The 17493-nt window shown below is 37.2% G+C and overlaps 1 protein-coding gene across 1 annotated transcript in view; it reads left to right on the forward strand.

The window, feature by feature from the left end:
* Positions 1-6053: 6053 nt before the first annotated feature.
* The window catches only part of SLC30A8 (solute carrier family 30 member 8), a 45766-nt gene continuing 34326 nt past the window's right edge, over positions 6054-17493 (forward strand). The window contains exon 1 of the mRNA XM_058698889.1: positions 6054-6349. Within this exon, the coding sequence (XP_058554872.1) occupies positions 6279-6349 (71 nt within the window). The 5' untranslated portion in view covers positions 6054-6278. The remainder of the gene's footprint in view (positions 6350-17493) is intronic.

The following is a 17493-nucleotide window of genomic DNA, read 5'->3' on the forward strand; positions in this document are numbered from 1 at the left end:
TATTCTTGGCTCCTTTGTGGTAAATTAATTGACCATTGTGTGTGGGTTTAATTCTGGGCTTTCTATTCTGTTCTACTCATCTATGTGTCTGTTTTTATGCTAATACCACAGTTTTAATTACTATACATTTAGAACACAGTTTGAAATCTATATTAGAGTCTAATCTCTATTGGATTATGTGATGCCTCCAGCTTTGTTCTTTCTCAAAATGGCTTTAGCTACCTGGAGTCTTTTGTGGTTCCATACAGATTTTAGGACTTTTTGTTCTATTTTTGTGAAAAATGCCATTGGAATTTTGATAGGGATTATGTTGAATAGATTCACTAGGTAGTATGGACAGTTTAGCAATAGTAATTCTTCTAATCCATGAGCATGGGATATTTTTTCATTTATTTGTGTCTCCTTCAGTTAATGTCTTATAGTTTTCAATATACTGGTCTCTCACCTCCTTGGTTAAATTTATTCCTAGGTATTTTATTCTTGTTGATGCAAGAATGGGATTGTTTTTTTTACATTTAGTTTTCTGATAGTTCATTATCGCTATATAGGAATACAACAGATTTTTGTGTAGTGATTATGTATTGTACACCTTTACTGAATTTTTTTTATTAGTTCTAACAGTTTTTTGCCGGGGTCTTTAGAATTTTCTGTATATAATATCATGTTCTCGGCAAATAGTGACAGTTTTACTTCTTCCTTTACAATTTAAATGCATTTTATTTATTTTTTCTTACCTGATTGCTCTAGCTAGGACTTCCAACACTATGCTGAAAGAAGTGGCAGACTGAACATCCTTGTCTTGCCCCTGATCGTAGAGGAATAGCTTTCAGCTTTTCATCATTAACGGGCTTATAATAAATGACCTTTATTATGTTTAGATACACTCCCTCCATATCTGCTCTTTTGGGAGTTTTTAATCATAAATAGATGTTGTATTTTGTCAAATGCTTTTTCTGCATCTATTGAAATAATCATGATTTTCCCTTTCTTATTCTTTCTTGTACCTTTCTTATTCCAATGCCTTAAGATCATGGCTTGGGTCCTTGGAAGCCTCTCTTGCTTGCCAAAGTAAATAAAATAAAAAAGAGAGACATATACAGTTGTGAGAATGTGAAGCCAGCAGACAACTACTTTGGAGTTTGCAAGACAAAATAAACCATACCTATTCTGGAGAGTGCATTTAAGGGTTAATTAGTTTAAGACTGAAGAGTGCTTGTAAAAGGCATTGTGGTACATGGAGGCTAATCAATAAAATATATATTTCATAAACATTTTAACCACCTAGTCCCAGTACTCCTCTCCACCAAAACAGTGCTAGTTTATTTTTGTATTATTTACTTGCATCTATCAGGTTTAATAAAGTACTTCTTTTATTGTTTCAGTATCAATATTTTATCAAGTTTTTCTTTTTTCAGCAAATACAAATTGCATTTGCACTGAAACATTTCTATAGCTCAATCTTTTTAAAAATAAAAATGGCAAAAGAAAGAGTTATATAGTCCCAATTTATCAAGAAGAAAATAAAACTCAGATGGCTTTCAGTCTATTATCACGTAAAGTATGAAATATCAGGAAATGGCTTGTGTTTTATACATGTTTACTTTATATTAAAATGAAATTTTCACAATGTTCTTTAAAATACAATCCAATTAAATTTTCAATGTCTCTGTTTTCACATTCCTGGATGGAGCTTTTGAAAAGCCCACATTGTAGTAATAACCATAAAACCACCTTGCTAAGGAAATGCTACCAAGCTTAGAAATAATATCTTTATAGTCTGTGTGGGAATACAGAAGTCTAGAATCTTCAGCAGGTGATTACACTGATTGAGTTCTCATTTCCTTCCTGTTGTGTCCTTTTTTATGGAGGACACATTCGGAATTGCACTTGGCTGCTAAGTGGGTAGAATGAGGGAGGCATGAATCTATTTGAGAAATCACAAATCACAGATTATTTGAGAATATTGAGCCTAGAGAGTTTGAGGGATTTTCCCCAAATCGTAGAGCTGACAACAGGTTCAAGTCCCCAGGTCTTCTTTGCAATAACTTCTACTTCCTTGATGATTTCTTCTGTTCGTGGGTAATTCTTAGCCTTCTGCTAAGACTGGGGCCAGTTTTTCAGGGACAGCCAAGACATTTTACTTAGACATGGTCAAGTCCATAGCAACTCACTTCTATATGACACTGGTTATATGGCAGATATCATGCTAAGAACTTTTATAGGCATTGTCTCTTTTACTCTCTATAAGCACCCTGTAAAGAGGGACTCCACTAGTGTACCATTCTACAGATGAGAAACTGAAAACCACAGAGGCCAGATAACTTGTTCAAAGTCACACATGTATGGAAGTGGTCAAACAGAAACTGAAACTAAGTCATTCTGATTTGAAAGCCCATGCATTAAACCACTTTACTACATTGCCTTTCCACACAAACAAGAACATGCCAAACAATGAAAATCCACATTATTATTTTAAAACAAGCACATTTTCATGTCTATTTTTTAAAGACAGGTACATGTGAACAATGGCAATATGAAGTGTTTCTGAAATATGAGTTCAAATTTTGGGAATGCACATCTCAAGAACTCAGTACTTTATTTATTAAATTTTTTTTTCTTTAATGCTTATTTATTTTTGAGACAGAGAAGGGGGGTAGAGGGAGAGAGAGAGAGAGACAGAGAGAGAGACAGAGAATTAGCAGGGGAGAGGCAGAGACAGAGGGAGACACAGAATCCAAAGCAGGCTCCAGGCTCTGAGCTGTCAGCACAGAGCCTGACAGGGGGCTTGAACTCATGAACTGTTTGAGATCATGACCTGAGCCGAGGTCAGACGCTCAATCGACTGAGCCACCCAGGCGCCCTGAGAACTCAGTACTTTAGTGTCTAGGGATGCTCATGGTGGTTTTACATAAATACACCCTTTCTGCAGGTAAAATATCAAATGATGTGTAAGACACATGTGTAGATTATTTTTGCACAGGTATTAGCTACTATTTGTAAAACCCTATTAAGAAATTGTTGCCAACAACAGCTAGCACTGGGGAGCTGAACCAGTTTTTTAGTCATGTCAGTGATGTTCTTGTAGCTGACAGAATATTTATTCTCAGAGGTAACTGCTATAAATTGCATTTTGCCCCTTCAGTTGCTACAAGCTTGAGATGGTGAGTAGGCGGAGAGGACAACCTGTAATTCAGGATGGTTTGGAAGCTAGTTGCCTAGGAAACTGGGAAAAGTAACATCATGCACACCAAGACTGTCAACAGGAGAAAGGATTTTTTTTTTGATCCATGTTGCTTTCCAAATACATATTTTGTGACTTTTGTGAGTCTGATTAGGGCCATTGGTCCTTGGTGGGCAGTGCACGCCAAGTGGGACAAAGGTTAGTCAGAAAGGACGGGAAATTCTTTATAAATATTGTGCTGACAGAATACTGTGGGGGAAGAGATAATGGTGTAGTTCAAATGAGTTTATAAGATGACAAAGTTATCAACAGGTGAATATTTCACACAATGTGACATGCAAGCAATTCTTAGTCATAATTTACATCTAAATTTATAGCAGTGAAAACTTACTTTTTTTTAACATAAAAGTTTTATTTGCTGCAACCCACTCTTTGCTGCTTTTATGCTACTTACACCAGAAATTTTGGTTTACAAGGGAGTAGTTATTTTCAAGGGTAGCACTTGGAAATTCACAAATATTTGATGAAAATAATTTCTTAATATTTTAAAAATATGCATATTTAATTTTTTGTTTTTATTTTTATTTATTTTTAAAAAAAAATTTTTTTTTTCAACATTTATTTATTTTGGGGACAGAGAGAGACAGAGCATGAACGGGGGAGGGGCAGAGAGAGAGGGAGACACAGAATCGGAAACAGGCTCCAGGCTCTGAGCCATCAGCCCAGAGCCTGACGCGGGGCTCGAACTCACGGACCGCAAGATCGTGACCTGGCCGAAGTTGGACGCCCAACCGACTGCGCCACCCAGGCGCCCCGAATTTTTTGTTTTTAAATGTATCACACATGTACACATATACATTTTATAAGTGTGTATATGTGTGCACACTATTTAAGTAAATCATATGAAATTGCTGATTTTAGCCTATATTGGGTCTATAAAAATGACAATTTTATATATTTCAACTTATAAATAAATAGCAGAGATCACAGAAGGTATTTTTTTTTCTTGTCCTTCTTTGCTTGGGTCCACATTCCCTCTTTTTTCACCTCCACCTTACCCCTACCCTATATCAGTACTACCCTACCCTTCTCATATATCCTTGCCCTATTCTTGCCTCACATGAATAACCTAGTGTACATCTCTCTGGGCTCACAGAATCATGACCAGGTGCAAATATGTCTGTGCATCTATGTATGTGTTAGTGACAAAAACTTACGATGTAGAATCTCAGGCTTCCAGATTAATTTTTTCCCATTGATATTTATAGCTAAATATTCTCTTTCCTGTATTTGAATACTGCTTATCTTCTCTTCCTTGCACTTATTCTTAATGAATCTCAGCCTAATTTTAAGTAGTTTCTTCACTTTTGACATTCATTCACTTGAATTCTATTTCTCTCATATGTGGTAGCAACAGCTCACAAATGACTCAAGCTGCAAAATGTGGCAATGTGTCGCACAGATGGATTAGTAATTACTTTCTGGTTTCTGGCTTTGCATCCACAGAATAACCTATTACTTTGTAAAGTAAAGAGTAAGGAAAAATGAAAAAGAAATACTTTGGATTATTCTACTGACCCTAGACCCAGAATTTCTCCTGCAAGGAAAAATGTCTTCCTCCGGCCATTTATCTGGTTTCCATCTGTCAGAACCAAGTTAATGATTGGTTAGGCAATGGAGTCATATGAAAAGACCTTAGAATTTATGTTATGGATGACACTGTTTGAAATCTTAAAGATGTACAGCTTCACTGAAGATGTGATAGGAGACCTGATGCTCTCACTGTCAGCCAAAGATGACTCTCCCTCCCTGCTACTGCAACTGCCATTGAATCCCATGTTCGTCTTCAGAGACAATATTTATTTTATTAGGCCATTGTGGCAGATTTCTGCTCGGTACGGTGGGCAGATTCCCAAGATGCTGGGCAACTGGGCTATTCCATGACTACCCTACTCTGAGTTTTCTTACTAGAAAGTGAGTGTTGACAGAAGGAGAAGAAAATGAAGACTCAGTGGTTGGAGTTTTATGCCCTCTTCTCCAGTCTGCACTCACCCTCACCCCTCACGTGCATCTGTTCCGGTCCAGGATGTTCTTTGGCCTCCACACAAATGCTACCACAAAGGCCTATTGCCCTTGGGCTACAGTCACTTCTCTTACTTGGAAAGGAAAGTGCTGTATAATGAAATAAAATGTGAATTCCTAGGAGTTTGGGGGTTGAAGTTCTCTTGGGATTAACTCAGAAGATGCCATTCCTGAGTTGTCATTTGTTTGCCTGATAGAGTTTCCTTGAGTGAGTCTTTTATCCTTAGCAGAGGATACCCTGGCCAGGGAGAATATGGATCATTCCAGTTCTTGTAGGTATGATTGAGGGCTGTTACATATTTAGAAGCTGAGTCTGCCCTTTACCTGCCTGTCAAAAGGGCTTCAAAGCTGCTGCACCAGGAACTGTTTCAGATTGCAGACTTCGGTAACTAATGACCCATGTCCTCCCTTCAGTCGTAAAATCCCAAAATGGTCCTAGGAGAGGAGAAGTAAATCCTGATGGCTGCTGAGAGGTCATCTTAGAACTAAATCTCAGGAGAAATGCTTTTGGGTTGAGAGAGAGAGGGCCCCCTCAAAAAAAGGAAAGGAAAAGAAAGGGGAAACATGAGACTAGTATACAGAAAGGTGTTTGCGGTTCACCCAGCTGTATTCTAAAGACCAAACCCCCACATCAGCAATTAGCAGGAAACCTTTGAGCTCTTCTACCTCTGAGGAAGCATGATGGAATCAGATAGCATGGGAAGCGTGGGCACACACACACACAAACACACACACACACTTCACCTGATTCTACCTGCCTGTCTCCATAGGAAAGGAGTTTCTGGGGGAGAGAGAATGAGACCAGCTGACAGTCCAAGGAGGCCGTAATTTTAGCAGACCTACCAAGAATATTGATGTAGGAGGCTTGTTATTCTAAATCCCGGAAGCCTTTTTATTTTTTCTTTGGAAAGTACGTGAAGGGTTGTAATGCTGCTTTGCCCCCCAAACTGGACAGCAAGGTAAACAAGAGCAGCCACAACAACAGCAAGGAGCAGAAGCTCTCATCCTGACCACCATGGAGTTTCTTGAAAGAACTTATCTTGTGAATGACAAAGCCACTAAGATGTATGCCTTCACCCTAGACAGGTAACAGACATCTGTTTCTGCTTCACAATTTTCTGTCTTGACTAATCAGTAAACCCTTGGGTCCTACTGCTTCAAAATTGAGAACTTTTGCTGTGCAACTCAGAGGCATTTTGTAAACTTTGGTAAACTTTTGACTGACTTGTATAATTCAAATCCTGAAGAATTCATGATTTAATTCCTTAAATACCCTAAGTGCACAAAGGATACATTTTATTAATATATTTTTCATCTGTAGTTTATCTTCCAGAAAATAGGCATATATACGATCCAATGTGTTTACCTTTCTTTTCTTCAAGTTATTCCATTTTTAAAGTCCTAGGTAAATTTTACTAAATTACATTTAGAAAAAAATTAAGGCTTTTAAACTATGTGACTGAATTGTGATTATACTGATCTTTAAATTAATTGCTATTTTCTTAATCACAAAATAACATAATCAAATATATACAACTATAATAAATATAGCTGAATTTAATGTGATATATAGTTCTGGTTCCATTTAATATCTCCACATTACTACATGCAATATATTCATTCATTTTCCCCTTATTTAACTACTATTGATTAAATACACCTGGATATATAACAGGAAGAAGATATTCCTACTCTCAGATCTCTGTCCTCTTGAAATTTTGAGTCTAACGTGGAACCTATATAGGGAATAGGCAATTGCAAAACATCATGCAAGTGTCATTCTGGTGGTGTTTAATGAGAATATCTCAAAGAAAAGGTATTAGCTAGGCTTTAAGGGTCAGAGAAAGCTTTTCAGAAGTGCTAGAGTAAGAACTGAAAAATGAAAAGGAATTAGAGAGTAAGGTTAGGAAAACTCCACAGAGAAAATAGGGTTAGAGAGAGAGAGGCAAACCATAAGAAACTTTTAACTATAGAGAACAAACTGAAGGTTACTGGAGGGGAGGTAGGTGGGGGATGGGCTAAATGGGTGATGGGTATTAAGAAAGGCTCTTGTGATGAGCATTGGGTGTTATATGTATGTGATGAATCACTAAATTCTACTCCTAAGACCAGTATTATAGTATTTGCTAACCAGCTAGAATTTAAATAAAAATTTGAAACACACACAAACACAAAAGAGAGAGAGAGAGAGAAAATAAAGTTAGGGGACATTTTCCAGACTGAGATAATTGCCTGGAAAAAAACAGAGACATATAAGAATAAGAGTTTGGTGTGTTTGGGGAGTTCAACCTGAATGAAGAGCAAAGAGAAACATGCTTAGTACATATGGATGAATGAATGGAAATGTGAAATGAATTCATGTTAGGAGCAGAGCTTAAGAGAATACATACCCACTAATAATATGTATAATGTTTTTGTTTGTTTCGTGGAACCAAATTAAAATTCTGAAGAGTAATAACATTGTGTTTGAGAGCATCAAATGTTTGAACAACAGTAAAGGGACTTTTTATAGGACATTTATAATTTTGGTTTAAAAATATATGATAGATTCTAGCACATCTATTATCTCACATTATAAAAATTATTTTTCTTAGAAAAATAATATTAGATGTGATTTATTAAGACCATAAATAACCAAACCTCATTTTAGGTCAGGCAGAAATTAAATTTTTTTTAACTTTATTCATTTTTGAGAGACAGAGAGAGACAGAGCATGAGCAGGGAAGGGGCAGAAAGAGAGGGAGACACAGAATCCGAAGCAGGCCCCAGGCTCCAAGCTGTCAGCACAGAGCCCAACGCAGGGCTTGAACTCATGAACTGTGAGATCATGACCTGAGCCAAAGTTGGACGCTCAACCGACTGAGCCACCCAGGCGCCCAGGCAGAAATTTTAGACAACCAATTGTTAACACTATGGACACTATTAATAAAGCATCTCTATGTTATTAAAATAACACTATTTCCCTTCTCATTAAAATAGACCATTAACACTCTGTTACACAAATAAAGCCAATCATTTATAGTTACAGGGTCTCTTTCACTTCCTAAATGGGTATGATTTTCAGGATATGGTGATGATAAAAACTGTCAAACTCATTTTAATTTTGTTTCCATATAAAAACAGTTAAACCTGGGAGAGATGATTTATCCTGATTCCTGATTTATCAGTTAGGAACCTGAATGCCAAAGAGAAAAACTGCCTTTCTTTTTTTTTTTTTTATTTTTTTATTTTTGGGACAGAGAGAGACAGAGCATGAACAGGGGAGGGGCAGAGAGAGAGGGAGACACAGAATCGGAAACAGGCTCCAGGCTCTGAGCCATCAGCCCAGAGCCTGACGCGGGACTCGAACTCACGGACCGTGAGATCGTGACCTGGCTGAAGTCGGACGCTTAACCGACTGCGCCACCCAGGCGCCCAAAACTGCCTTTCTTAAGGTCAGATATCTAATTATGACAGAGTTGGGGTCTGGATCCATGCCTCCTGTTTGTGAATTCAGTGTCTGCTACCTCCTCCATATCTCCTGCACACACACTTTCATCTTGTGCCCTCCTGAATCCTTAATCTATTTCCTCCTGAGGTCACATAGACTTTGATTTCCTCAACAATCATTTTATTATTCGTAGTTCTGTGGGTCAGGATTTCCCCAAGGCCCCATATGAGGTCAGTGAGGTTTGCTCATGAGGGTGCATTCTGCTGGTGTCTGAACTGTGCCAAAAGATACAAGATGGCTTTGCTCACATGTCTGGGAGTTTTGTGTCAGCTTTTGGTTAGTCTTCATTCTCCTTCCTATGGCCTTAAATATCCCCTCCTTGTAAAGGAGCCTGCTGTGGACTGGATATTTGTATCTCCCCCATCCCCCAAATTCATATGTTGAAGCCTGAACTCCCATGTGACTTTCCTGGAGACAGGACTTTTAAAAGGTGATTAAGGTTAAATGAAGTCATTAGGATAGAGCCCTGATATGGTAGAACTGCTGCCCTCATAAAAGAGGAAGAGACACCAGAGATCTCTCTCTCTCTCTCCACCACGTGAGGATGTAGCAAGGCAGCTATCTATAGAATAGGAAGAGAGCTTTTGCTAGAAACTGAATTTTCCAGCACTTTAATCATGGACTTTCAGACCATGAGAAAATAAATTTCTGTTGTTTAAGTTACCCAGTCTGTGTTATTTTGTTATAGCAGCTTAAGCAGACTAACAAATGGTCCAGCTTTAATTGGATGGGATTGTGGAGAGATTTATGCCTCAGGGCATTGTTGAAAACACTAATCAATAAATGATTACATAGGTCAACTGTTAGATATGATACCCATTTAAGCAGAGTATCCAGAAGCTTAACAATGAGACCATGGAAAGAGACAGTCACAGCAAACATGATTAAAAAAGATCAGCATCCCTGGGCTGGGGTGGGGGTAGGAGGTAATGATGACTGTGTGCATCCCCAAGGCTGCACCCTTTTGCAAATGATAATAGAAGCTGTACATGTAGGGGATGTCAGAGGAAATAGATTCCACTTAAGTAGACAAGTCATTGCTAAACAAATAAAAAAGCAAACAAGTAAACAGCAGCAACAACAGGCCCACAGGAGATCAATATCCAGAATTGTTGTAGTGTATTATCTAAAACATCCAATTTTAGGCAAAATATTTTAAGACCTGCAAAGAAACAGTGAAGAATAACCATGAAAGAGCAAGTAATAGAAACTGCCTTTGAAAGGGCCCAGAAATGGAACTTAGAATTCAAAGAATTCAGAGCAGTCATTATAAATATGAATAAAGAACTAAATGAAATCATGTTTAAAGAATTAAAGAGAGGTATGATGCAATGTTTCATCAAGGAGAGAATGTCAATAAAGAGACAGAAATCATAAAAAAGAAAAAGAACCAAATGGAAATTCTGAAGTTGAAAAGACAGCATTACCAACAATAGCCAAATTATGGAAAGAGACCAAATGTCCATCAACTGGTGAATGAATAAAGAAGATGTGGTGTGTGAGTACAATAGAATACTACTCGGCAATGAGAAAGAATAAAATCTTGCCATATGAAACAATGTGGATGGAACTGGAGGGCATTATGTTAAATAGAATAAGTCAGTCAGAGACAGACAGATATATATTTTCACTCATTGAGAAACCTAACAGAAGACCATAGGGGAAGGGAAGGTGAAAAACTAATTTCAAACAGAGGGAGGCAAACCATAAGAGACTTTTAAATACAGAGAACAAACTGAAGATTGATTGAGGGGTGGGAGAGAGGGGAAAATGGGTGATGGGCATTGAGGGGGGCACTTGTTGGGATGCGCACTGGGTGTTGTATGTAGGCGATGAATCATGGGAATCTACTCCCGAAGCCAAGAGCACACTATATACACTGTTAGCTAACTTGACAATAAATTACATATTAAAAAAAAAGAAAAGGACAGTAAGTAGAATAAAAAAATTGTTAAAGGGGCTCAGCAGTAGATATGAGCTGGCAGAAGAATGAGTGAGCTTGAGGATAGATCAATAGATATGCAATATAAAGAACACAGAGAAAAAATAAGGAAGGAAATGTAACAGAGTCTTAGGGAAATGTGGAAATCATTAAGTGCCCTAACATAAGCATAATGGGAGTACCAGAAGGAGAGGGAAAAAAAAGGAGGAGAAAAATATTTGAAGAAATAGTGGCTGGAATTTCCCAAAATTTGGTGACAATATTAATCCACACATCCACAATGGTCAACAGACTCTAAGAAGAATTAAGGAAAAATGGATCTACTCTGATATATCACAGTGAAAATGCTGAAAGGAAAACACAAAGAGAAAATCTTGAAAGCAGTAAGAGAGAAGAAAAAGATTCATCATGTTCAAGAGCATCTCAGTAAGATTCACAGCTGACTTCTAGCAGAAACAAAGGAGCTGGAAGGTGGTAGAATGTCATATTTAAAGGGCTAAAAGAAAGGGCTAAAAGAAAATGACAAAAAGGGCTGTCAACCAATCATCTTATATCCAGCAAAACTATCTTCTAAAATGAAGGTGAAATGAAGACATTCCCAGGTGAACAAAAGCAGATGTTTTTTTTGCTTGTAGACTCACATTTCAATAAATAGTAAAGAAAATTTTTCAAGCTGAAAATAAGACACCAGACATTAACTTGAATCAACACATAAAAACCAAATAGCATCAGTAAAGGTAATTATAAAAGATAGTGTATTTACTTTTCTTTCTTCTCTTAACTGATAATAAATTGCATATATAAAATGTATACAATATTAGATGAAATGGAAAATTTATACAAAGATACAAACTACCAAACTAACTCAAGAGAAAATAGAAACTCTGTGTGGATCTATAATAAATAAAAATAATGAATTAGTAATAAGGAGATTTCATGCAAAGAAAATCCCAAACCCAGCTGTCTTCACTGGTGGTTTTTACCAACATAAAAAGTAGAATTAATAACAATTCTTCACAAATTCTTCCAACAAATAAAAAAGAATGAGCATTTTCCAATTCATTTTATATTTCAATATTTCACCGATAGCAAAACACAAAACTATCACAAGAAAATAAAACTACAGGTCAATATACCTTATAAATATAGATTCAAAAATCCCTGCTCCTACTACTAACAAACTGAACACAGCAAGATATAAAAAAATTATAAACCATGGCAAAGTCAGATTTATCCCAGTAATGAATTCTTGATTTAACATTTGAAATATATTCAGAGTAATATACCATATTAATAGAATAAAGGACAAAAACCACCATATGATTATCTCATTAGATGCAGAAAAAGCATTCAACAAAATTCAACAGCCTTTCATTACAGTGTTCACCAAACAAGGAATAGAAGGTAACTTCTTCAACTTGATAAAAAGCATCTATGGAAAATCTGAAGCTAACATTATACTTAGTGGTAAGGCCTGAAAGCTTTCCCCTAATATCAGGAACAAGACAAGGATGCCCATTGTCACCATTTCTACTCAGCAATTTATTGAGTGTTCTAGCCAGGGCAAACAGGCAAGTCAGAAATAAAAATGAAAATAAAAGCCATCCAGATTGGAAAGGAAGACATAAAACTTAACACCACGTGCAGATAACATCAACTAGTATATAAAAATCCTAAGGGATCCACTAAAATCTTTAGAGCTAATGAACAGGTTCAGTAAGGCTTCAGGTAGCAAGATAATATCCAAATAATAAATTGTATTTTTATATGGTAGCAATGACTAATCTGAAAATACAATTAAGACAACAATTCAGTTTATAATAGCATGAAAAAGAATAAAATACTTAGGAATAAATTTAACAAAGTACAAAACTTGTACACTGAAAATAACAAAATGCTGAAATTAAAGAAGATTTAGATCTTTATTTAGATCAATGCAAAAATATCCCATGTTTGTGTATTGAAAGACAATTTTAAGATGGCAATATTCTCCAATGTAATGTAGAGGTTCAGTGCAATCAGTACTAAAATCTCATCTGCCTTTTGAAGAAATTGACAAGATAATCCCACAATTCATATAGAAATAAAAGGGGCCTAGAAAAAGTGAAACACACTTGAAAAAAAATATTTGAAATCATTTCCTGATCTCAAAAGTTAATATAAAGCTACAACAAATGACAGCTAAATGTAAGAGCTAAAACTATAAAACTCTTAAAAGAAAACACAGGCATAAAACCTTATGACCTTGGGTTAGGCTATGGTTTCTTAATATGGCACCAAAAGCATAAGTGATAAAAACAAAAATTGATAAATTACAGAGCATCAAAATTAAAATCTTTTGTTCTGAAAACAATACAATGAAGAAAATGAAAATACAAGCCACAAATTGAGAGGAAATATTTGCAAATTAAATATATCAGAATATATAAAGGACAATTACAACTCAATAATAAAAAGATAAATTGGCCAATTTAAAAATAGGCTTTGGATAGACACTTCTCCAAGAAAATATACAAATGTGTAATAAACACATGAAAGATGTTTAACATCATTAGCCATCAGGGGAAATGCATGTCAAGACCACAATGAGATAGTACTTCATACCCACTAGGATGGCTATAATCAAAAAACCAAAAACAAGTGTTGGTGAGGATACAGAGAAATGATAGCTCTCAAGTATTGAATGTGGGAATGTATAATAGCATAGTGTTTTGAAAAACATTCTGGCAATTTCTACAAAATGTTAAATATAGAGTTTCCTTATGACCCAGGAATTCTACTGCTAGGTATTTTTTCAATAAAAATGAAAACATACTTCCAAAAAAGCTTGTATACAAATTTTCATAGCAGCATTATTCATTATTATGAATAAAGTAAAAACCCCAAATCAAAACCACCTAAATACCCATCAAATGATTAAAGAAAATGTTGTATATCCATACAATGGAGTGTTATTTGAAAATAAAAAGCAATAAAGTACTGATGTATTGATACTTTCTAAAACATGGATAAACCTTGAAAACATTATGCTAAGTGAAAGAAGTCATTCATAAAAACCACATGTTGTATGATTCCATTTATATGAAATGTCCAGAATGGGAAAATTTATGGAGGCAGAAAGCAAATTAGTGCTTGCCTAGGGTAAGGTTGTATGTAAGGAGATTGGGACATTGGGGAAATACTGCTAACGGGTACAAGGTTTCTTTTTGGGATGATGGAAATGTTCTTAGATTATGGTGATGGTCGCACAACTCTGCAAATATGCTAAAGCCAATTAAGTTGTATACATAAGTGGGTCATATGTGTGGTATATGAATTATACTTTAATAAAGCTGTTTCAAAAAGGAGAGGGTAACTGAATTCCTGTTCTGGGATAAGAAATTACATCTGATGCTGCAAACATTTCTATTCTCCACTCCCTCTAGCTCTCCCCTCAAAACACTTCTTCACATCACTCATATATTTCATAAACATCGAATCAAGTATAATCTCAGCAAATATGTACTGATATTTACTGTGTTCAAGACAAGGCCCCAGGAGCTGAATACTTAGGACTCTTTCTAGTGCAGACAGAGCACAGTGGTTGATAAGGGGAAACGGGCCAGGAACAGCTAAGGGATTTATGACTGTTTTCTCCTTCTTTGACATTTATCCTCTCCTTAGGATTAGAGAATCAAGCCCCGGGGTCAATTAATACAAAACTGATGATTTGTATGATTTATTGTCATTGGAGTAGAATCTAGAATGATAGATGTGGACAAAGGGGCAACAAAAGAAAAGCCTGCTTTTTGTTTATTCAAGCTCTGTTATAAAAATGCTTAGCCTAAAAGTTATTTCACAGTAAAACTTGCTTTATTCTTTCTCAAGAACAATGACAATAATGTAGTTTGTGAAAATGGTAGACTAACTTAAAAATTCACATTTTTTGGTGCATTTACCTTGTTCCAAACACACTTTGAAATATTTATATGAATTAACTAAAATATCACAGCTGCCCTGTGAGAGAGGTGTTATCATTATCACCATTTTGCAGTCAGGAAATTGAGGCACAGAGAGGTTAAGTCATTTTCTTACAGTCATATGATTAGTGAGTGGTAAAGCTGGGAGGTGACTTAGCAATGGGATGTCAGAGCCCAAATTCGCAGCCCCCTCACTGTGCTGCCAGTCACTCAGCCCATCTCTGAAACTGGTATGCCCTTATCCTAGCTGCTGTAACCAGAAATCCATGAGCCATCCTCTGGTCCCTCCCCTTCCTCATTCCCCCTTAACTGATGCTATTGATTAGTATGTCCTGTGGATCCTACGTCCCAAATAGCACTCAAATATGGCTACTTCTTCCCATTTACTTTGTCACCGCACTGGTCCAAATCATCAGCCTCTCTGCTTCAGCCAAACGTGGTCTCCATGTTTTGCCCCTTTATACTCAAACCTAAGCATCACCCAAAGTGATCATTTTAGAAATGTGAACCACCTAATGTTACTTCCCTGCTCAAAACTTGCCAACTTCCTTCCTGTAGAATTTGAAGAAAAGTAAATCCTTTTTTATTATTTTTTAATGTTTATTTTTCAGAGAGAGAGAGAGAGGAGAGACAGAGACAGAGCATGAGCAGGGAAGGGGCAGAGAGAGAGGGAGACACAGAAACAAAAGCAGGCTCTTGGCTCTGAGCTGTCAGCACAGAGCCCGACATGGGGCTCGAACCCACTAACCGTGAGATCATGACCTGAGATGAAGTCTGGCGCTTAACTGACTGAGCCACCCAGGTGCCCAAGTGAATCCTTTTTTAATGGCTCAGAGTTGTGCATGAGCTAACATCTGCCTACTTCTCTGACATCATCCAATGTTACTCTTTCTTCACACCACAGTGACCACATATGTAGTTCCCTTTCCATTAAGCCAAGCTTTTGAACAAGACAATCTCTTTCTTGCCTTTGTGCCCTTGCCCCAGCAACACCCTCCACTTGATGTTTCTCTTGCATGTAGGTCTACTCCCGGTTACCCTTGAACTCACCATGGCAGTATCTCTACAGAAGTGCACCCCCATTACCACTCTGTTTAAAGCAGCCCCACCTTCCCTCACCCAGTCACTGCCCATCATACCACACAGCCTCTGAAACTATCTGCTGGCTTACAGTTTGTGTCCCTCTGCTAGGATACAAGCTTCTTAGGTCAGGAGCTTAGTCTCAAAGACTATGGTGTCATTAGCACCTCTGATAGTGGAGGCATGTTGCAGGCATGCAGCACATATCTGTTGAATGAATGAATGAATGAATGAATGAATGAATACATGAAGTGTGGGAAATGCGTGGTGGGACCCAAGCTTTCATCTCCTGTTCTAACAGTCATAGTGACTGGAGGTTCTTGGGAGAAGTGATGTGAAAGTACAAAATGGGATTGATTTTATATGGTCAACATATGAAATAAGAGGGTGAAAAGTATTACCAGCTCTATTTTTAGAGACATAGAATAAAGGAGTTTAATGTCTATCATCAAGCAAAAATGAAATACAAAAGAAAAAGAAGGCTTCCCCAAGATTACAAAACAAAGCTCCATTTTCTAATTCATATTTTAAGAAATAAACTCAAATTTGTAGGCTATTACAAGAAAAATTTGGAATATTTCCCTATTTCTCCTGTTTTTCTCCCCCCCTTTTTTTTCTTTGATACTACCGTAAATTTCTTTGCTCGGGTCTACTATTCCTATCCTTCTGAGCTTCAACCATCTTTGAATTTGTGGGAATCTATGGTAATTTATTCACAATTCATTTTTTGATGCATCATAGCATTTGCTTTTTAGAACCTTCTTAAAATTCTTAGGATTCACATCATTTTTTATATCAAGAGCCTATTCTGCATCTATAGGTACCCAGGCCATTTTGCTCTAATGAGGTGATGAGAAATGTATTTTAATTTTGGATTTCAAGTTTGGGGAGGATTATGGACCCTTTTAGGAGCCCAGAGAAGACTGTGGGATCCTGCATCCCCCCCCCCCCACCATAAAACACACACACACATATGAACACACTGCATCCAATTTCAATGGACCCTCTGAAGCCCACCTTTGGATCCCCTGCTTAGTACCTCGAAGAGCAATCTCAGCTCATAGTAAATCCATATTGGTTAATCTCAGAGTCTGGGACAACAAAGCAGGGTTTAAAAGTAAAATTGGCCAGGGGCGCCTGGGTGGCGCAGTCGGTTAAGCGTCCGACTTCAGCCAGGTCACGATCTCGCGGTCCGTGAGTTCGAGCCCCGCGTCAGGCTCTGGGCCGACGGCTCGGAGCCTGGAGCCTGTTTCCGATTCTGTGCCTCCCTCTCTCTCTGCCCCTCCCCCGTTCATGCTTTGTCTCTCTCTGTCCCAAAAATAAATAAAAAACGTTGAAAAAAAAAATTAAAAAAAAAAAAAAAAAAAAAAAGGTAAAATTGGCCAGATTTCTTGTACTTTTCTTCTTGTGGCATTGCCCAGAGGCTGCACCCTTAGTGGGATTCCTGCCTTGGTCTGCCTTCTGCACTGCTCCAGAATAAGTTCTTTCTCCTGGTCACCACCTGGTTTTCTCTGACCACAAGATTCATGAAAAGTATAAAATAAAGCAAAGCTTCCTATGGCTTCAGCAAATCATATGGTCATATGAACAGTGCCAGAACAATTGGTGACCTTGTCTTGGTCATGTTGCCTTCTCTGCACAAAGGAAGGGAAACTTCTATCATGCTTCCTTTTTAGTTCTCATGCTCCTCTGAGTTGATGGCCATTGGTGACCCACACTGCTACATGACATGTTTTTTTTAATTATTATTATTCTAAGG

Source organism: Neofelis nebulosa, chromosome 14, assembly GCF_028018385.1.
Source record: "Neofelis nebulosa isolate mNeoNeb1 chromosome 14, mNeoNeb1.pri, whole genome shotgun sequence".
NCBI classification, from domain to species: Eukaryota; Metazoa; Chordata; class Mammalia; order Carnivora; family Felidae; genus Neofelis; species Neofelis nebulosa.